This window comes from Polistes canadensis, unplaced genomic scaffold (genome assembly GCF_001313835.1).
Source record: "Polistes canadensis isolate GaletaPanama2010 unplaced genomic scaffold, ASM131383v1 scaffold_38, whole genome shotgun sequence".
Taxonomy (NCBI): Eukaryota; Metazoa; Arthropoda; class Insecta; order Hymenoptera; family Vespidae; genus Polistes; species Polistes canadensis.
Window position 1 is genome coordinate 687,518 of NW_014569585.1, and position 19,450 is coordinate 706,967.

Consider the following 19,450-nt stretch of genomic DNA (forward strand, 5'->3'; position numbering starts at 1 on the left):
ATATATATATAAAACATTATGTAATATACAGTGCAATGTATTGTAATGTAATGTAGTTTGATTAATTTGTAAATCATTGAAATATAATAGAAATATTATCTTAATATACATGCACATTTATCAATCGATTAATTGATTTTTACTAATCAAGATAAGATATCAATTGGTTTATACGTATATTTTCATGATATATATTTCTGTATAATATTTTAAAGAGTTATAATCTACAAAAAATATGTAATTATGCTTATGGAGATTTGGAATAAGTCAACTATGTAAGGTTTTACGTCAATGATCTTCTTTCTGTCTTTTTGAGAAAAAGAAGTTTTGCTCACATTTAAAGAGTATTGGAATACATAGAATAATTTCTTCTTTTAAACTTTTTACAATTTGGTTCTACCTGTGTAATGGGATTATTACCTGTAAGATAAACAAAAAAATAGAATAATGTATGTATTTATAATCTTTTTTATTAACTATATTTATACATTATTATTTAAAATACTTACTATCAGATTTTATACTTTCTACTGGTAGTACATCGCTATAATTTTTATCGATCATGTCTATAGTATTGTTTGCACTATCCCCACATGCCCTGTCTTCTTCGTACGTGACGCAGAAATCACTAGATTCTAATGTACTTTCTAATGTCGATTCCATTGATGTTTCACTAACCTTTGTTTCCTTTGCATTTAGTATAATTTGCAATAATACTGAAGGATCATCTATGCCCAAAATATTACAAAATTCAGTAGTTTGATCATTTACTATCAATTTAGGTGTTTCATAATGACAGTTCGTTGAATTTGGGTTATAAGGTTTAACAGTTTGTACAAAATTAATTGGTACTTTTAAATCATAATTAAATTTCTTTAATACGTTCTCTTTTTCTTTAGCAGTTGGTGTAAACGTCCATCTGCCTATGCCGTTTTGTCCAGGCATGTAATGAATTCCATTCTTAACGCTGAGTAAATGATTTGTTAAAAATAGAATAGTTAACCACTCTAAATCATAACTGAGAGTTAATGGTACATTAGGATTATGATCTAGCTCTAAAACTTGAAGAAACTTTCTTTTTGGTAAACACTTATCCAATGCTAAAAATTTTGTTACTCTAGTTCCATCTTTTTCAGGGATAAGAGCTGCAAATTTACAATGTAAATGCGCAGAAAACCAATATGATGGATAATGATATTGCAATAGTTCCATGTTCGCTGGACTACCAAGTGCATTGTTTTCAATATCAGTCCTAGGATATAATACTTGATATACTATATGTTATTTTTAAATATTTTAATCTATATCGAAGTGCAAAAAAAGATAAATACTTAAAATATGGTTTGTCTCTTAATAGCTTATCTTCATCTCCGTACTTAGTTACTCCTTTTGGCCAATCGTGAGATAAAAAAATATCAATTTTACCAGAGATCTGTTAATAAAAAATTGCTTGTAAATAATATATATATATATATATATAATTTACAATTGTGTTAATAAATACATATATACATATACACATATATATAAACAGTTACCTGTTTTAATCGAAATATTTCTATATTTCTAATGTGATAAACACTGCGTATTGTACTTTTAGTGTAAGGTGGTTTCTCGTGACGTCCTTGCATCCAATCATGACTCTTATAAATGCCAGAAATTCCAGCAATCCTAATACCACCTATTGTTATAACATTAGCATAACCAAGATAATAAATATTAGGAGCAACCCATCCACCATATGGTAATTCTTGAAGATAATTGGATGCTTCGTGATTACCTCCAATAAAAATAGTTAATACTGGAGCAACCTTTTCTCCTGAATAATATCTATAAGGTATTTATACAATTAATTCATTAATTATTAAGACATTGTAACTTCTTATCGTTAATACTTACTTGTAAAAAGTACACATGTCTTTATACTTATCAGGTACTGCCATACATTTTAGATCACATAAGTTTCTTGTCGACTGAAAATCTCCGCAGCATATTAATAAATCTATTTTTTTCCCATTTACTTTTTCAATCTCTTGTAAGCTATTGTAAATAATTTCTAATTCGCCGTGGGCACATCCTTCTATTGCGATTCTCATGTTGTAATCCAAAATAATTGATTACAAAAAGAAATTGATTTTATTTATTTTTATTTTAATATAGTAAATTAATAATAATGTTTTTGTCTTTTACTTTTTAATTCTTGGTTATAATAGTACAACACCCATTATAAAATGTAGAATCAAATCTGAAATAAAAATATAATGAATAAAAACAATTCAATTCGTGTATATTGTATAAAATTAATACAGTAAATCAAATAGTGTCTTCATGATTAATTTAAATGCCGATATTTCATTTTTATAGAAACAATTTAAATTAATCTAGTAATATTAAAAAGAAATTAATTTATTATATAAAAAAAGGTTATATAATTCATTATTTACATATTTAATTTAAATATAAAAATAAATTAAAACGTCTTGTATATATAACTGAAGGAAAGTGTAATATAACCAAACTTTTCAACGTCTCTAGTATCGGTTTTTAGAAGTCAATTTGGTGGCCATATGTTTGGCTGTTCACTTTATTATTATATTTATTTAATTTCGAATTAAACATAGCATACTTATCGAAGAATATAATTAAAAAAAATTAAATTATAAACCTAACATATATATATATTAAAAAGTGTATCATATTTATTTTACTTAGTCACATTTAATTAAATTTAAAGTTAACATTTGTTAGGTTATATTAAAAGAAGAAAAAAATGTTCAAGCAGGCTTTTAAAGCATCATTGAAAGTTGATGTTTCATTAAGTAAACAAAATTATATATTAATAATATTCTATTTTAAAGTAATATATTTTTTGTAATAAAATTAATTTTTTTTACAGATATTTTAAGAGAAGTTAAGAATACAATTCCTGTCTTTCAATGGTATTGTAAAAGATTTATAAGCATAACTAAAAATAATAAATCCAAATGGGATTTGTTAACTGCTGTATGTCTTGAACGTCATCCAATTATAACAAAACCAATGAATGGATTAGAATCAAATTATTATAATTTGTTAAAGAGAATAGAATATGAAAATAGCATGAAGTCAGACTTTGAGCTCCAAATAGAAAAAGAAAAACTCAAGAAAGAGCAACCGTTGGATGTAACAGCTGCAGATATGGATGTCGTTTCTTCACAAACAATGCAAGAATTTGAAGATATGTGTCAAGAAGAATTAAAAAACTTTGAATTTGCACCTAAAGTTACAGGTATATAAATTCAGTAATAATTCAATAGATTATTGTATTATATTTTTAATACATTTTTCATTTTAGATTATGATAAATCTAACGACAAGACTAGTCTTCAGCAGAAGTTGGACAGAACGTTAGTTTTACTCGTAGAACAGAATATCAATGGTGATGCATCCTGGATTCCACCTCAGGGTATTAGGAAAGAAGGTGAAACGATGAGACAAGTAAGCATTATTATTATTATTTTTATTATATATAAATATATTCAATAAAACTATAATATTAAGAAAATTTTTTACAATGTTAAAGGCAGCGGAGAGAGTATTGCAAGAATTTTGCGGTACAAAATTAATGGTTAAATTTTATGGAAATGCACCTATCGGTTTCTATAAATATAAATATTTAGAGCCGAATAAAGAAAGCGGCAAGTACGGTGCTAAGGTATTTTATTATTTAGCTCGATACATAAATGGATCTGTTGCAAATGATTTGAAATATCAATGGTTAGATAAGGCAGAATTAAAGAAAACTGTCCCTCTGAAATTTTATCAACATATATCTAATTTTTTAATATTTGAGTAAGCAATATTATTTATTTGCATATTATAAATAAATGATTTATTGTAAGATTGAAATGTCTTTAAACCCTGTTGAGAATTATTTATATCATTAATGACAGTTTTCATCGATATGTGAAACACGTGGTTAGGTTATATTCGTCGCACGTGAATGGCTAATACGAAACTACCACGACCAATAGTAAATCAGCATATTTCCACGCAATGATTATCGATATTATCGAGTGTGCGACAAACGGAGCTGTATACAAGGAGGACAACTCGCGCTCTCTAGTGGTAATAGAAATCATTCTTTCATTGTGAATATTGTACTTACATTTATAACACGGCGATCGTCCTCCTTGTATATAGGCTCTATGGTGCGACATATGTACGAATTAATTAAGTTCGATTGAAAGTGTATTGTCATTCACAGTTGGTCTTTAAATATTTTAAAAATTTTAATATTTCTTTCTTTAAAAATATGGCTCTTTATTCTCCGAATGGAATGTCACGGGGTTTGCCTGATTATGAAAGAGAGGGAATTAAACAAGTAAATTTCAGCCCTTACGCTGATAATGGAGGGTAAAATATAAATCTAACCTAATATTGTTTAGTCAATAATTTTCAAAATTCAAATATAAATATAATTTATTTAATATTCATTCGTTTGGATATATATATCCATAAATACATTAAAATTCATTTAATATTTGTTGTATATATGTATAGTAAATATAATGTTTCATAATAATTAAGTATTGAACATTAATTTTTATAGAAGCGTCGTTGCTCTTGCTGGTGAAGATTTTTGTATAATTGCTGCAGATAATCGACTTAGTACAGGATATTCTATTTGTACTAGGAAACAGGAAAAATTGTTTTCTTTGTCGGATACAACTGTCCTAGGTTGTTCTGGTTGTTGGTGCGATACATTAAGTTTAACTCGACTGCTAGCTGCTCGTATGCAGGTAATTTAAGATTATAATATGTAAATATATTAATTTATAACAGAACTATTTAATAAAATTATTTTTAAAAGATGTACGAGCATGAACATCAAAAGAAGATGACAACACCAGCTGTAGCTCAAATGCTTTCAGCTATGCTTTACTATAAAAGATTTTTCCCTTATTACGTAAGCAATGTACTTGCTGGATTAGATGAGAATGGTAAAGGATGCGTTTACAGTTACGATCCTATAGGGCACTGCGAAAAGTCAATGTACAGAGCTGGAGGATCTGCTGGTGCACTTTTACAACCGCTTCTTGATAATCAGGTATACTAATGAAGGTTGAAACATAAAATTAAATAGAATTCTGTTAATATTTATATTTATTTGATGCGATTTTCAGATTGGATATAAAAATCAAGAAGGTGTTACACCAGAATTACTTACACAAGAAAAAGCATTGTTAGTATTGAAAGATGTTTTTATATCTGCTGCAGAAAGAGATATTTACACTGGCGATGGGATAAGCATAAAAATTATTACCAAAGATGGTATAACCAGTGGAAGCTTTCCGTTAAGAAAGGATTAAAATATTGGATATGATATATGAATTATTGTGGTGATATATAAATAAAGTTTTTGCTTTCATACATACCTCAATGTTTCGTATATAATCATAATTACAAATATTAATATGCAGTTATACGTAAAGAGAAAAGTTTAGTATTATACTACAACATGTATGCGTACAAAATATCTAATGATTGATTATTTCATACACGGTTTTTATGCTAGTCGAATGATTGATTACTATTCGGCATTCTATCATAAATTAATAACTTTATTTGATCATTGATTTATAATGCTATTTAATTAACATTTGATGCAATTAGTAATTTATAATTTAAATAGATTTAATAAATGTTTTATATAAAGGTAACTGAATAAACTTTATTGAATTTGTAATTATGATATTCTAATATATATATATATACTCGTATATCACTTATTTTATTTTACAGAGCAAAGAGACAAACAGTAGCATGTAATATCAAAATAACCGAAGGAAAGAAAGATAGGTAATTTCAATGACTTTTTTTTCTACCGTCTTTCTTAGAAGTTTTTTTTGCTGGAGCAATATATAAGAATAGAAAGTAAAGATTCCAACTCCCCCGAGATTCACTTCTTCGTCCCGGGGGCTATTAACGGTTTCCCACGATCCTTTCCCCTCAATTTTATGCCAAGCACTCGCTCTATTTTACCAATAACCATTTGGTTGGGGATTCCACGACCGGCCTCGTAATCATTTATTACTTGTGCCTTTTCATTAACTTTCTGCAAAAAAAAAATATGTGGATGATTAATCACTTAGAATAAATATTAATACAATAGCAAATATTTATCAAGTTATAATCACAAGACATCATAAATGATTACCGTTTAGAAGTAATTAGCTAATTTTTCTTGTTTTCTAACAATTAGCTAATTAAATCAAACCCACCATAAAATGACGACTTACTTCAACACTTTTAACATTATCATACTTTATAATTACTTGAAATTTCTTATGTTTATAATTGTATTATTTTTTTTTATGATGTACATAGAAACCAATCTTTAATAGAAGCTTTAGAATACATTTTGCAGATATAAACGAATATATCCGAGCTACACAATATTACCGTAGCAAGATCTTTCTGGGACAATCCTTTACCCTGTCGACCTTGCTGTATAAGCTTTCCCAAATCAAGAGGAATTTTATCATGCTTAAGTTCTTCAGTTTCACGATCTAATTTGGCAGTGTTCTTTGTGGTAACGTGTTGTTTATTTGCACCACCACCCCCTGATATAAAAAATAAACCAAAGGACATTTAAAACATTGATGGATCTTTTATAAATAATACAAGAATAAGATTATTCATTTAAATGTCATAAAATTTTTTAGTTTGTTTAATTGATAATTAGATGATATTAGTATGCTTTAAATGTGTCTAAATTGATCAAAATATTTGATTTGATACTCGTTTATCTTTTTTTTAAAGGTTCGAAGATATTTTGTGGATCTTGGAAAAACAAAACTTACATTTTGCCTGTGTTTCAACAGCAAAACCTTGACGTCGCGCTGCATTCACTGCCTGTAAATATAAATATTGTTACACAACTTCTTTTACATAATTATTCTTGATAAGAAGAAAAAAGATGTTAAATTAGGCTCGATACAGTTATTGGCACAGATAAGATTAGGTCAAACGTAGATGTTTTTTTATTCCTAATTCTTTTCTTTCCCTTGATAACTACTTTTGTTTATCTGTCGTTCTTAATTTTAAAAAAATCAAACTTTTTCAATTGTTTTATTCTGGTACTACTTGGCTAGGTTTACATTAAAAGATGAAATTTGAAAAATCCTCATTAATCTTATCTAGATAATTATTTTTAAATAAACAGTAATAAAAATCCAATGTAATATATTTCTAATATGTTCTAAACAGCACAGATTTAATACAATACCTGTTCTGATTTTAACGTCGATGCTTTAGGTGCACGTTTCCGTAAAGTAATCGGTGCTGTATCCCAGTCAGACATACTGACAATTTAATTTTATTTATTTAATTCGATATAAAATGTGCCTTTATTTAATCTAGCACGCAATTCTCAAATAGATGTCTTTTCCAGTAACTTCTTTTCTAACGTTCATAAAGTTACCATTATTAAGTCGAATTCTATACCCCATGGATGATTCTATCAAGGCTCGAAATGCGTTCCAGAAGTCACAATAATTGTCACGGAAGTATGATTTGTGTAATCTTTACGACGTCGCATACGTTCGATTTAATCAAATTGATATAATATTAATACGAAATTTTTAAACAAATATCCTCTATAACCATTAACTTAATTACTTAAATTTCATATTTAATTTGTTTTACAATCAATAAAAAATCTTTGGAAATTACATAATTGTTATTATTGGACAAGAAAAAGAACATTCTTAGGAATAATATCAAATTCTTTTTTATCCTCTATAAATAAATCTAATATTAATAATAAACGAAAAAGTATGTGTGTATAATGAAAATTTGATAAACAAATAAAATATTTATGTATTTAGTTGCACAATTGATGTATGTCGGACAGCTCTGATTGGTTCGGTACAGTGCGCTCTATCGACAAATCGTCGAAATTATTGATATTAACTAATTCAAGTAGGAATTTAGAAGAACCAGTTGAAGAGGTCAGTGGAGTGCTATAAAGTGTAAGTGGTGATGTGTGATATAATATTGCTCTGTGTGTCAAGTTTTCAGTATTATTCTGTTGTGCTCGCCATGAAGTTAATCTAAAATAGTATTTCAAAATATTAATCCCGATGTTGGTCGCAGGATTGTGCCAATGTAGTTTTCATGCTTTTTACGAAGAAAGAATCCGGGGAAGCAATTCGTGGATACCGAAGAAAGCTTCAAACGTGTTTGAAGCTTTCGAGGTCGTATTCATGGAACTATGAACCTGGACTCGTTGTCTTTTACTTTGTCACAAATCAGTTACTTGGTTGCCAATTTGAATAAGAAAAATTTTCGGGACAGCTGCAAGGAAATATCACTTGTAAGTGTTAAAATTAAAAAATAAAAATGGCGGGGCACGAGAGTGAAGAGTGTGAGGGGCGGAGGGACAGGTTACGGGGGGAAAAGAAAGCAAAGAAGGAGAAGAAGAAAGGTCTAAGGACCTGTTGTTCTATTGTACGTCTCTTTCCCTCCTCCTTTTCCTCATTCTGTTTCTCCTCTTTTTCCTTTTTCTCTTTCTCTTCCTTTTCCTCCCGCCTTTCTTTTTCTGATACGATCACGTCGTTTCGATGATAGCACAATATGCTTTCCAAGCGTTATATTCGATACTTTTTTTCGTATTTTATCGTTACAAATTACTTTATGATCTCGAATAATTAATCATTGGTATACAGCCAATTATTTCCCATCTACGTAGTTCTTTTCGCGTTTCATAACCACAACGCGCCTTATATATTTTTAAATTGGTTTCTAACTTCAAACGATACACATTCTAACGTATTCTTTTGAATAGGTATTCAATCGATCGAACGTTTTTTCATTCCTGTACCTCTCGTGCGAAATTTATTTTTCCGTTAGTATATCGATCATTGGTATTGCGATACATCGGTTACGTTTCTTAATTCGATCTTAAAATATATTTTTGCGCTATTTTAAATGTAGTTTAGACTAGAGATAGTGTGTGTGTGAGAGAGTGTGTGTTATGTGTGAGAGAGAGAGAGAGAGAGAGAGAAAGAGAAAGAGAAAGAGAAAGAGAAAGAAATAGAAATAGAAAGAGAGAGAACATACTGTGTAAGCTATTTCACGACTTATTTTTACATATAGTATACTTGTTTTATTCTATTTTTACATATTGATGTATGTATATACATGTAAAGTAATATTTATAAGAAATAATTGTTAATTATAAAATCAGTCACTATTCTCTATTTCAGTTGGTACAGTGGAAAGGTCTGGAGGCAGACCGACACTTGCTACGCTCTTTGCTCTCATACGTCGATTTCTCTACTGGAGAGCCACCGGAATCAAGTGCGAAGGATTATTTTCAAGTACAGCTTCTAAAGCAAGAGTGTACCAATCTGCTCAGCAAGCCTTCTCTGATTTCTAACTTCTGTTTTGCAATAGATCATCCTTTACATCAACAGAAGGTTTACTTTTGCATGTCCTATTTATTTCCATTTTATAATACAGTATATTTTATCAAGCGTTATCTTTGTCTTAATATGCAGACAGGCAAAGATTTATCCAGTCAAATAGTGTTCCTGTATTCTACGCACTAAAATAATAAAAAGATGTTATATGAACATAAATCATTTAAAGCTTTATTAACATATTGAGTGCTACGTCAGTCCCTGGGGATTGTTAGTAAACTTTTTGTTTGAACGGAGTGGGTTCTAGGGATTGACAGGGAACTTTTTGATGGTCTATATTGCTGTGTGAGACTGGCATTGTTAAGGGTTAAATTATTAATGACATTTAAAAAAATTATGTTATAATTTTAATGAACTTTATTAAAATATTTTAAGTAAAGAAGTGGTTGAGATTTGCACATATTATAGTGCAAGTGCTTCCTCGCTGCCGCCTGAGCAGAAAGAATACCAAAATCGGCGCTGCACTCAACATGTTAAAAAGTTATAACTTAAATTATAAATGTTCATGTTTACTCAGTAATGGGATTTTCCTTAAATTTCCAGTCGATTATGTTACACTTAAAGTGATATTTAATGAAGACTTAAGTGATTTATGTTTGTATAATATTATTTTTTTATTTTCATGCATAAAATATGCTGACACTGTTTAGCTAGAAAAACCTCAGACAACCTGTATAAGTTGATAGTAAAAGAAAAAGAAATCTAACCTTTTTTTAGAATAATATAGTTTGTCATGTAGCTTGTATACATTAAATTTTCTCTCTTTTTTTTTTTTTTTTTTTTTAGACTTTGAATCCATCGCCACAGTTTTTTTTACACCTGAAGAAGGTACTGGGACTGACATTAGTACAAGAAGTTGCTTATGCTATCGTACTACAACATTCAGAAAATACTGATATTCGTACATTGTCTCAAGAATACGTTAAAAAACAATTACCCGAATTAATTAAAAATTATATTAATTCGGAGACAAGCAATAAGAATCACGAGGAGGGATTACACGATTCATCGCCAGAAGTTTTGCATCTTATACTTTCGCAGGTTTTTCATATTCCTAATCAATTTGGTGTCTCTTCTGAAGCTAAGGAAAAATTTCTCAAGAATTTAAGGCGCGATTTTCCCCGTGAACTGGTACCAGTGGTGCTAGCACCACTCTTGTATCCAGGCGACGGGGAAACTCCGCAAGCCAAAATTGAATTAAACATGGCTGTCAATCAAATGGTTCGTAATAATTATTATTATTTATATTTGCAATTGTGGAAGGTGTTATTATATTTGGAAAATGTTTATTTTAGGATGGCACTTCGTTAGTTGAGTTGATCATGGAGTTAGGATATGGATTCACTAGTAGCGTAGAAGAATGTCGATCGGCGTTGGCTGGCCTAGGAGCCAGAGAAATATCTCCAGCATGCATTGCTCGAGTTTTATCTCACATGGCACGTAGTTGTAATAATCTCGATGATGCCGGAGGCTTACAATCATTTTGGGGAAATTCTGCTTCTGCTCAAGATGCTAATAAAGAAAAAACATCAGAAAATATCCCTCCAACCACTTGGAATGTTGAAGTTTTTATTCAGACTTTAAAGGAAACGGTATGTAACTCAATTTCTTCATGAATCCAATATTTATTTGTATATTTTTCTTTATTTCTTATTTTCTTTCTTTCTTCTATTGTTTTAGCAATCAACAATACTATGGAACGAAGTTATAGTGAAATTGGATCATGCTGAGTTTATCATCAAAGATAGACAGGGATTGAATTTATTAATTATGGGATTAAGATTAGGTTTGCAACATCAAGGATATCCTCCAGATGTCTTTCCTGTAGAACTTTTTTATCGACATTGGGAAAATGTAGAGGGTCAATTTTCTTTAGTGCAACAAATTTTGAAGTGTCCTGACATATTTTGTTTCGCTGATTATCCATACCATTCAGTTACTGTTGACGTATTAAAGGCAGCTCCAGAAGGAGATAGCAAGGAAGCACAAACATGGAGATCATTGTACTTTGTTGAATTACTTTTACATATTGCTGAGAGGGGTTTGTATGGACCAGTTCAAGAAATCTTTAAGTGGCCTATTCAACATTGTCCGGACGTACTTGTCTTAGCATTACTACAAATTAATCCGCCTATAACTTTACTTAGACAAGAATTGTTAAGTACACTTATGCCTATATTTTTTGGAAATCATCCTAATTCAGCAGTGATTTTACATCATGCGTGGCATGCTAATAATGTGAAAATCAAATCTATTATTATGCATGCAATGGCTGAATGGTATATACGTGGCGATCACGATCAGACAAGACTGTCGCGCATTTTAGATGTTGCGCAAGATCTTAAAGCATTATCAGCGTTGTTGAATGCGCAATCATTTCCATTTGTTATTGACCTAGCATGTCTGGCGTCTCGACGTGAATATTTGAAATTAGAAAAATGGTTGACTGATAAGATTAGAGACCATGGAGATGTGTTTGTTGCTGCTTGTGTTAAATTTTTACAAAGACGGTGTCCACAAGTAATGGGCCCTGGTATTAAAGAAGATCCTACAGTGCCCAAGGCAAGTCAGTTGCCACAAGAAACACTTACAACTATACTTGCTTGCTTGCAAGTGTGTGCTGGGTAAGTTTTTTAGTAGTAAATGTTTTTCTGTAAGTTCTTAAACTTATTGTTGGATAATTTTTTGTTTTCAGGAGTGTTTCTCAAGAGTGTTCCGAAGCAATAATGACAATGGTACAAAATTGCAGTTTAATGTTAAATAAAAGCACCATGAGTAGACCACCACCGCCAGGAGTTTTAAGACACAGAGGTTTAGAACCATTTAATCCTGCGACATTAGGAGGACAGGTATGTATTTACTTGTACAAATCTTGAAACGTTAATTATATTTGTTATAATTTATGTCAATACGTATTTTAATATTTTAGTTGTTTTCTTCTAAGCAAGTGGATCCACTTGGAAATTTAAGTACAAGTCTTGCTTCTATGGGGTTAGGATCTAGTCTCGGACCACCTAGTAGTTCTGCATTTAATTTACCAGGAGCACTTGGGCCTTTAGTTTCAGCACCTGGATCTCCTTCCAGATTAACAGGACCATCTCCAAGTCCATTCCCAATGTTACCATTATCTTCACAACTTCATTCTGGTCCGGTTGGGACACAGGGCCCTTCTGTTTTACCTGGAAGTACAATAGGAGGGTTAGGAAGGCTCGGCCCACCAACGGGTATAGAAAAAGCAAGAATTCCTGAAACATCCACTTTATTTCCTGATATGCCTCAAAATGTATCAAAAGAAATCGAAGACGAAGCTAATAGCTACTTTCAATGTATATACAATCATCCACCTCATCCAACCTTATCTATCGATGAAGTTCTTGATATGCTGAAAAAATTTCAAGATTCAGGCAGCAAAAGAGAGAGAGAAGTATTCAATTGTATGCTTCGAAATTTGTTCGAAGAATATCGTTTTTTTCCTCAATATCCAGATAAAGAACTTCAAATAACAGCACAATTATTTGGTGGGATAATTGAAAGGGGTCTTGTGAATAGCTATATGACACTTGGATTAGCATTAAGATTTGTTCTTGATGCTTTAAGAAAACCAGATGGTAGCAAAATGTATTATTTTGGTATAACAGCCCTAGATCGTTTTAAAAGTCGTTTGAAAGATTATCAAACGTATTGCGAACATGTGAGAAACATCCAGCACTTTAGTGAATTTCCACCGCACTTAATTGAGTATATAGAATATGGTTTGCAAGGACAAGAACCTCCTACTAGACCTCAGGGTCCTGTTCTTCCTAAAACAATAGCTGCTATGTTGGCTCCAGTTACAACGCCATACAAGACTATTACCACCACAACTATAACAACAAGTACGACTCAGGCTAAACCTTCCACGACACCAACTACTTCACTTTCTGCCAGAGTAAATATATTATATAGAAATATTTTATTTAACAAAATGATTTGCATTAATTTATCATTATATTGTGTTTTAATCGAATAATTGGTTTTAATCTCAGCCTTCTATTGCAAATGCAACTAATATTGATACGTTGCTCGTGGCAACAGATAAAGAGGAAAAAATTACAACACCACCTGAAGCGTTACAAGACAAAACTGCATTTATTTTTAATAATCTTAGTCAATTAAATTTGCAACAAAAGTGTGATGAAATTCGAGAAATAGTCATCGAAGATTATTGGCCCTGGATGGCACAATATCTGGTTATGAAACGTGCTAGCATTGAATTAAATTTTCATGCTTTATATTCGAATTTTTTAGATTGTTTAAAACTTCCAGAAGTTAATAAAATGGTAACCAGAGAAACATTCAGAAATATTAAGGTAATTACAGCTAAGCGTTCATTTATACGTATAAATCTTTTATGTTAAATGATTATCAATTTTTTTATCAGGTATTATTACGCAGTGATAAAGGAATAGCTAATTTTTCTGACAGATCTCTTTTAAAAAATTTAGGACATTGGCTTGGAATGTTAACTCTCGGTAGAAATAAGCCTATTTTACAGGTAATTTTATTGTTAAATACACAATATATGTTATTATATTGTATTAATATTCTAATTTTAATATGACAGGTGGACATTGATTTAAAAAGTTTATTAGTTGAAGCATATCACAAAGGTCAACAAGAACTTCTTTACGTTGTACCTTTCGTTGCCAAAGTTTTGGAAAGTTGTGCAAAAAGTCGTGTTTTTCGTCCTCCCAATCCATGGACAATGGCGATTATGAATGTATTAGCAGAACTTCATCAAGAGCCAGATTTAAAGTTGAATTTAAAATTTGAAATTGAAGTGCTTTGTAAAAACTTGAGTATTGATGTTGGAGTAAGTTTTACATAACTGTATCTTTTAATTTTTATTTATTTTTTTATGGTTTTATTTTTCAGAAAAATAAAATAATTATTTCATCTTATAGGAATTAAAACCAGCAGTTTATTTAAAAGATCCAGAGAAATTACGCAACTTGGACTATCAATTGTCGCATCCTAATAAAAAAGCAGAAACAGGAAACAATCAACAACAACCGCAAGCTCCTATCGAAGAATTAGTTGGACCAACGACAGCAGGAACTATAGTTGCTCAACAACCACCACCCCCTGCTAACACAACACCGTCTTTACCTACTGGACCACCAGAACCACGTTTTAGTTACATGGACATATCTGTTACAGGCATTACTAACATTTCTCAACATATTGCTATTAATAATCAAGTACGTATTAAATAAATAAAATATTTCAAAGTTTTAAAATATGATTAACCATAAGATTACAACTTTATTAACATATTATTTATTTTCAGTTACCTTTATTTCAAACGCATCCTCATTTAAAACAGTTTATTCGTCCTGCTGTTGAAAGAGCTATACAAGAATGGATACATCCAGTAGTCGATCGATCTATAAAAATAGCTTTAACTACTAGCGAACAAATAGTAAGAAAAGATTTTGCTTTAGATCCTGAAGAAGTAAGAATGCGGACAGCAGCACGTCATATGGTTCGCAATTTAACTGCTGGAATGGCTATGATTACATGTAGAGATCAGGTAAATTATCAATATATTATTGATTAATATTAGAAATCTTTCCTATTTCGTTGATCAACACATTGTTCATTTTCTTGGTTTCAATTATTTTTTTTTTCTTTCTTTTCCTTTTTCTTTTTTTTTTTTTCATTTTCCGGTGGACAACGTATAGTTGATGGACATAGTCACCAAAAAGTTATCGACCTTTTACGGTAGAAATGTAAGATAGAATCATGTATGTATATATATGATTTATTAGTTGTTTTTTCTTTTTAGATTTTAACATCAATAAGTACAAATCTGAAGCAAGCTTTTCTAACAGCAATGATGGGTACAACTGCTCAGCAAAAAGAATTAGCAGAGCAAGCTGCAACTGTTGTAGCTACCGATAATATGGAACTTGCTTGCGCGTTTGTACAAAAAACAGCTGTTGAAAAAGCAATACCAGAGATGGACAAACGTTTGCTCAATGAAATTGAATTAAGAAAAATTGCACGACAGGAAGGAAGAAGATATTGTGATCCTTTAGCTAAATATCAAGCTGAAAGAATGCCAGAACAAATTCGATTAAAAGTTGGTGGAGTAACTCCTCAACAAATGGCTGTGTATGAAGAATTTGCTAGAAATATTCCTGGATTTTTGCCATTATCTGAAAGAGATACTCAAGCGCTTTTCGTGCCAAAACCAGTGACGGTAATCTTTTAAATTTAATTTATTCTTTTCATAATATCATTAATATTAATTCTTTTCTATATTTTCGTTTTTAAGGAAACTACTGTAACTCCGTTTGCTACTAATTCAGCCGTTGCAGTAGCAACAGCACAACAAGTAGCTGCTTACGCAGCTGCTGTAAGTAACGATGAAGTTGGAGCGATGTTAGAAAAACTAGCAGCCGAGGTAGACGTCCTGCTTTCTGCAATGGGTCCAGCAGCACCGCCTCAACATCATGTAGCACTTCATAGTCTTTTAGAATCTATTATTCATACTAGAAGATCAAGGGATGCAGGTGCTGCAATGACGCTTCTGAAAAAAGTAAGAACTCCTCCATAATACTAAATATATGGAACTAATAATATTTATTAATCCCTTGCACTATTTTCACAAGTCTGATTCGTGATGAAAATTTTAGACCGAACATGAATATCACGAGCTGTATTCGTGGTCTTAATCTCGGGCCAAACAAAAACGTCTGAATGGGCTCGTATCTCTCTTCTTTTCTCTTCTTTATATGAATGAGTATTTTATATCTTGTGTCCCAATGCAGTTTACGTGCTACTTAGGATACATTGTCGTAGTTAAGATAATATTTGAAAACGTAGTAAATATATGCATTCGACGAGGTCAAGAAAACTTCAGTCGTTCTTCAGTTATTATTATTCCATTAAACGAGGTGTACACGTTTCGTACAGTCTTCTTCACAAAAAATAATATTCTTGATTATTTCTAATTTTGTCAAAGCCTCCAGCATGTATAAAAAAAGGAGCAAAAAGATTTTGATTCAAATTCATTTGAATTTCACAAGAACACCATCACATCTAGTAAACACGAGCGCGGCTATTTTACACTCAGTCGTAAGATATCGTGTTTAAAGTTATGACTCTCTGGTTCTGTCGCTTCGACTCTTTTTGCGACCATTTGCGTGCATAGGTTAGGCACGACTTATTCCGAATTTCAGCATAGTGTGCAAGAGGTTAAAAATAAATTTATTGTCAACGAATATTCCAGGCTGTCGAAGGATTGCTGGATGGTCCTACTATATCTAGTGGAGTGATGGATTCAGAAATAATCCTACGTTATAGAGAACTTCATTTACGTATTCTGAAATGTCTTCAAGATCCACGTGCTTATGGTATGCAGTGGACAAACAAACACGTCACTCGTTTCTTAACGGAATGTAGAGAAGATTTTCGTTATAACTTTGAAGCAGTGGATTGTTTGATAAGGTATATTTAAACATATAAAACTTAACAGTTACAGCATATAATTCACAATGGTAATTTATATGAAATTATATGAATGTTTTAACTTTTTAGATCTCATTTGATCAGTCTTCCACAGTATGATTTATCTCTAGCGCAAGCTATGGATGCTAGTAATGCTATGGCAACTGCATTTGCTATGCAGTTGGTTCAGCTATACCTTATTGATGAGAGACAAACGACACATGTAACAGAATCTGATCTGTTTCACACGATTGAAATACTTGTGAGAATTGCACATCATAGAGCTCCACCAGAAGGGTAAATATTGTACTAATATTAGAGATATTGCATTATGTTACAGTGTTTCTTTTTATGTGTTTCCTATAGAATTCCACTCTTTAGACTTACCAGTCTAATAGAATCCTTACGTGCAAACCATGACCCTGCAGTACTAGCCGATCGTGCACCTGCAGGACCGACAGCACATATCCATTCTGGAATTCTCCAGGTGAGAGTAAGTAAATTCTGCGGTATTTTAGGTTCAAAGATATTAGTTTTAATTTGTTATTTATTTCATACTTCTTAATTACAGGCCCGTGATTTTGATGATCCGCCAGGATTAATGGAGAAAACTGAATATTTATTACGTGAATGGGTTACAATGCATCATAATCCTACTAATTCTCGTGATCCTACTAAAGCATTTGGAATGTTCGTTCATCAAATGAATATCCATGGAATTTTAAAAACGGATGACCTCATAACTAGATTTTTTAAATTAAGCACTCAAATGTGCGTGGACCTTTGTTATCGTGCATTAACTGAAACCAATGCGGTTGCTTCAGTTGTTCGCGCGAAATGTTTTCACTCGTTAGACGCTTTTGTGCGCTTAGTTGCACTATTGGTAAAACATTCTGGTGATACAACAAATACTCATACGAAAATCAATTTATTAAACAAAGTACTTGGAATAGTTGCTGGAGTATTATTACAAGATCACGAAATGCGTGGAACAGATTTCCAACAATTACCATACCATAGAATTTTCATCATGCTCTTCTTAGAGCTTTGTGCTCCTGAACCTGTATTAGAAGCAGTCAATTACCAAGTTTTGACAGCCTTCTGTCATACGTTACATATATTAAGACCTGCCAAAGCTTCAGGCTTTTGTTATGCCTGGTTGGAGCTCGTTTCCCACAGGGTTTTCATTGGACGTATGCTAGCTATTACTCCCCAACAAAAATGTTGGGGAATGTATGCTCAACTTCTCATTGACTTATTCAAATATCTTGCTCCTTATCTGCGCAACGCAGAACTTGCAAAACCCGTAACGCTTCTGTACAAAGGTACTCTTCGAGTATTACTCGTATTACTTCACGATTTTCCAGAGTTCCTTTGCGATTATCATTATGGATTTTGTGACGTAATTCCACCCAATTGTATACAAATGAGAAATCTTATATTAAGCGCATTCCCAAGAAATATGCGCTTGCCTGATCCATTTACTCCCAATTTAAAAGTTGATATGCTTCAAGAAATTGCCCATGCTCCAAGAGTGCTAACTAATTTTGCTTCCATGATTCAGCCACTCAGTTTTAAAAAGGAATTAGATTCTTATTTGAAAGCTCGTGCACCAGTTACATTCTTGTCAGAATTACGCAGCAATCTACAAGTATCTCAGGAAGCTGGTGTAAGATATAACATTCAGTTGATGAATGCTTTAGTTCTTTATGTTGGAACCCAAGCAATTTCCTTCATACGTAGTAAAGGCCATACACCTAACATGTCTACAATCGCGCATTCCGCGCACATGGACATATTCCAAAATCTTGCTGTCGATCTTGATACCGAAGGTCGTTACTTATTTTTAAATGCTATTGCTAATCAACTTCGCTATCCCAATAGCCATACACATTATTTCAGTTGTACGCTACTTTATTTATTTGCTGAAGCCAATACTGAAGCAATACAGGAACAAATTACGAGGGTCCTTCTCGAAAGACTCATTGTCAACAGACCTCATCCTTGGGGCCTTCTTATTACATTCATCGAACTCATTAAGAATCCTACATACAAGTTCTGGACGCACGAATTTGTTCATTGCGCCCCAGAAATAGAAAAGTATGTTTTGTAGATATTATCTTTTTTTATTTTTATTCTTATATATAAGAGACCGTTAAAACATATAATTTTTATTGCAGGTTGTTCGAATCGGTAGCTCGATCATGTATGGTTCAAAAACAAGTGCAGCCTACACCCGAATCGGAAATTCCGGAGTGATAAGATATTTTGTTTTCCATTGTCTATTTATGTACAGTAAACAAAACAAACGAACAATCGTAAATAAGTAAGTGTAAAAAGTTGTTATTGTACGAATAGATGTACCATACATTGGGCATAATATTTCTTGATGGTTAGGTATTAAATATATATATATAACATATATGTGTGTATATATGTGTTTATATTATAATGCATTTTCGGGAAGGGACACGAAACAGCTATTCTCA

The 19,450-nt window shown here is 31.6% G+C and overlaps 5 protein-coding genes across 8 annotated transcripts; 3 read left to right on the top strand and 2 right to left on the bottom strand.

The window, feature by feature from the left end:
* Positions 1-161: 161 nt before the first annotated feature.
* On the bottom strand, positions 162-2,539 carry LOC106784661 (lariat debranching enzyme). 2 transcript variants are annotated; one of them, XM_014744458.1, is made up of 7 exons: positions 2,445-2,531; positions 1,900-2,245; positions 1,781-1,830; positions 1,539-1,681; positions 1,332-1,432; positions 510-1,252; positions 162-420 (listed from the first exon to the last, which is right to left on the bottom strand). In XM_014744458.1, exons 2-7 carry the CDS (start codon positions 2,094-2,096, stop codon positions 338-340), a joined length of 1,317 nt encoding a protein of 438 aa, XP_014599944.1. In that variant the 5' UTR covers positions 2,097-2,245; positions 2,445-2,531; the 3' UTR covers positions 162-337. The 2 variants fall into 2 exon arrangements, with proteins under 2 accessions (XP_014599944.1, XP_014599943.1); XM_014744457.1 differs by having other exon boundaries at positions 1,539-1,830; positions 2,445-2,539.
* LOC106784662 (39S ribosomal protein L46, mitochondrial) lies at positions 2,534-3,898 on the top strand. Its single transcript, XM_014744459.1, has 4 exons — positions 2,534-2,819; positions 2,897-3,268; positions 3,335-3,477; positions 3,563-3,898. Exons 1-4 carry the CDS (start codon positions 2,771-2,773, stop codon positions 3,833-3,835), a joined length of 837 nt encoding a protein of 278 aa, XP_014599945.1. The 5' UTR covers positions 2,534-2,770; the 3' UTR covers positions 3,836-3,898.
* A 234-nt stretch (positions 3,899-4,132) lies between these two features.
* On the top strand, positions 4,133-5,724 carry LOC106784663 (proteasome subunit beta type-1). Its single transcript, XM_014744460.1, has 4 exons — positions 4,133-4,395; positions 4,592-4,781; positions 4,853-5,089; positions 5,166-5,724. The coding sequence occupies exons 1-4, from the start codon at positions 4,295-4,297 to the stop codon at positions 5,349-5,351; spliced, it is 714 nt and encodes a 237-aa protein (XP_014599946.1). The 5' UTR covers positions 4,133-4,294; the 3' UTR covers positions 5,352-5,724.
* Positions 5,694-7,520, bottom strand: LOC106784664 (endothelial differentiation-related factor 1 homolog). The gene is made up of 4 exons (XM_014744461.1): positions 7,271-7,520; positions 6,846-6,897; positions 6,445-6,605; positions 5,694-6,097 (listed from the first exon to the last, which is right to left on the bottom strand). Exons 1-4 carry the CDS (start codon positions 7,343-7,345, stop codon positions 5,942-5,944), a joined length of 444 nt encoding a protein of 147 aa, XP_014599947.1. The 5' UTR covers positions 7,346-7,520; the 3' UTR covers positions 5,694-5,941.
* Positions 7,521-7,981: 461 nt separating this feature from the next.
* LOC106784657 (CCR4-NOT transcription complex subunit 1) lies at positions 7,982-19,392 on the top strand. Of its 3 annotated transcripts, XM_014744449.1 has the most exons (20): positions 7,997-8,015; positions 8,140-8,359; positions 9,252-9,464; positions 10,254-10,688; positions 10,763-11,059; positions 11,148-12,091; positions 12,163-12,316; positions 12,397-13,395; positions 13,493-13,816; positions 13,888-14,001; positions 14,071-14,319; positions 14,411-14,707; positions 14,797-15,039; positions 15,295-15,711; positions 15,787-16,050; positions 16,744-16,961; positions 17,052-17,258; positions 17,328-17,454; positions 17,533-19,061; positions 19,142-19,392. In XM_014744449.1, exons 2-20 carry the CDS (start codon positions 8,258-8,260, stop codon positions 19,218-19,220), a joined length of 7,212 nt encoding a protein of 2,403 aa, XP_014599935.1. In that variant the 5' UTR covers positions 7,997-8,015; positions 8,140-8,257; the 3' UTR covers positions 19,221-19,392. The 3 variants fall into 3 exon arrangements, with proteins under 3 accessions (XP_014599934.1, XP_014599936.1, XP_014599935.1); XM_014744448.1 differs by having other exon boundaries at positions 7,982-8,359; XM_014744450.1 differs by having other exon boundaries at positions 7,982-8,359; positions 17,328-17,448.
* The last annotated feature ends 58 nt before the right edge of the window (positions 19,393-19,450 follow it).

What these genes read in the sequence shown, in the direction of transcription:
- LOC106784661 (XM_014744457.1), bottom strand. Translation starts at nt 2,096, where the DNA reads ATGAGAATCGCAATAGAAGGATGTGCCCACGGCGAATTAGAAATTATT. An exon ending in GACATGTGTACTTTTTACAA is followed by an intron (nt 1,831 to 1,899) that starts GTAAGTATTAAC and finishes AATACCTTATAG; the next exon opens with ATATTATTCAGGAGAAAAGG. An exon ending in AGAAAGTATAAAATCTGATA is followed by an intron (nt 421 to 509) that starts GTAAGTATTTTA and finishes TTTATCTTACAG; the next exon opens with GTAATAATCCCATTACACAG.
- LOC106784662 (XM_014744459.1), top strand. Translation starts at nt 2,771, where the DNA reads ATGTTCAAGCAGGCTTTTAAAGCATCATTGAAAGTTGATGTTTCATTA. An exon ending in GAAAGTTGATGTTTCATTAA is followed by an intron (nt 2,820 to 2,896) that starts GTAAACAAAATT and finishes TTTTTTTTACAG; the next exon opens with ATATTTTAAGAGAAGTTAAG. An exon ending in AAGGTGAAACGATGAGACAA is followed by an intron (nt 3,478 to 3,562) that starts GTAAGCATTATT and finishes ACAATGTTAAAG; the next exon opens with GCAGCGGAGAGAGTATTGCA.
- LOC106784663 (XM_014744460.1), top strand. Translation starts at nt 4,295, where the DNA reads ATGGCTCTTTATTCTCCGAATGGAATGTCACGGGGTTTGCCTGATTAT. An exon ending in TGCTAGCTGCTCGTATGCAG is followed by an intron (nt 4,782 to 4,852) that starts GTAATTTAAGAT and finishes TATTTTTAAAAG; the next exon opens with ATGTACGAGCATGAACATCA. An exon ending in AACCGCTTCTTGATAATCAG is followed by an intron (nt 5,090 to 5,165) that starts GTATACTAATGA and finishes TGCGATTTTCAG; the next exon opens with ATTGGATATAAAAATCAAGA.
- LOC106784664 (XM_014744461.1), bottom strand. Translation starts at nt 7,345, where the DNA reads ATGTCTGACTGGGATACAGCACCGATTACTTTACGGAAACGTGCACCT. An exon ending in TGTTGAAACACAGGCAAAAT is followed by an intron (nt 6,606 to 6,845) that starts GTAAGTTTTGTT and finishes TTTTTATATCAG; the next exon opens with GGGGTGGTGGTGCAAATAAA. An exon ending in CCCAGAAAGATCTTGCTACG is followed by an intron (nt 6,098 to 6,444) that starts GTAATATTGTGT and finishes TTTTTTTTGCAG; the next exon opens with AAAGTTAATGAAAAGGCACA.
- LOC106784657 (XM_014744448.1), top strand. Translation starts at nt 8,258, where the DNA reads ATGAACCTGGACTCGTTGTCTTTTACTTTGTCACAAATCAGTTACTTG. An exon ending in ATCCTTTACATCAACAGAAG is followed by an intron (nt 9,465 to 10,253) that starts GTTTACTTTTGC and finishes TTTTTTTTTTAG; the next exon opens with ACTTTGAATCCATCGCCACA. An exon ending in TGCTTGCAAGTGTGTGCTGG is followed by an intron (nt 12,092 to 12,162) that starts GTAAGTTTTTTA and finishes TTTTGTTTTCAG; the next exon opens with GAGTGTTTCTCAAGAGTGTT.